At 29.7% G+C, this 209-nt stretch overlaps 1 protein-coding gene across 1 annotated transcript in view; it reads left to right on the forward strand.

Moving 5' to 3' along the window:
- LOC119591960 overlaps nucleotides 1-209 on the forward strand; it is a gene marked incomplete at its 5' end in the record, with an annotated part of 42824 nt that overhangs the window by 41946 nt on the left and 669 nt on the right. The window contains 1 exon segment of the mRNA XM_037940714.1: nucleotides 26-209. Within this exon segment, the coding sequence (XP_037796642.1) occupies nucleotides 26-100 (75 nt within the window). The 3' untranslated portion in view covers nucleotides 101-209.

The raw sequence follows: 209 nt of genomic DNA on the forward strand, positions 1-209 counted from the left end.
ACTTAATGATTATTTCTCTTTACAGGTCTTATTAAAGATTATGGGTCATTTGAAATATAGAATGGAAGCACATTGGCAACAGAAATATGCTGCTCAATAACACAATAAGAAAAATTTCCCTGAACATCTGTCTTCAGAATCTTCAATCATATAAAAAACAATGCATTCAAATATAATCAGTTTACATTTGTGATTAACTCAATGCTGCC

This window comes from Penaeus monodon, chromosome 29, assembly GCF_015228065.2.
Source record: "Penaeus monodon isolate SGIC_2016 chromosome 29, NSTDA_Pmon_1, whole genome shotgun sequence".
Lineage (NCBI taxonomy): Eukaryota > Metazoa > Arthropoda > Malacostraca > Decapoda > Penaeidae > Penaeus > Penaeus monodon.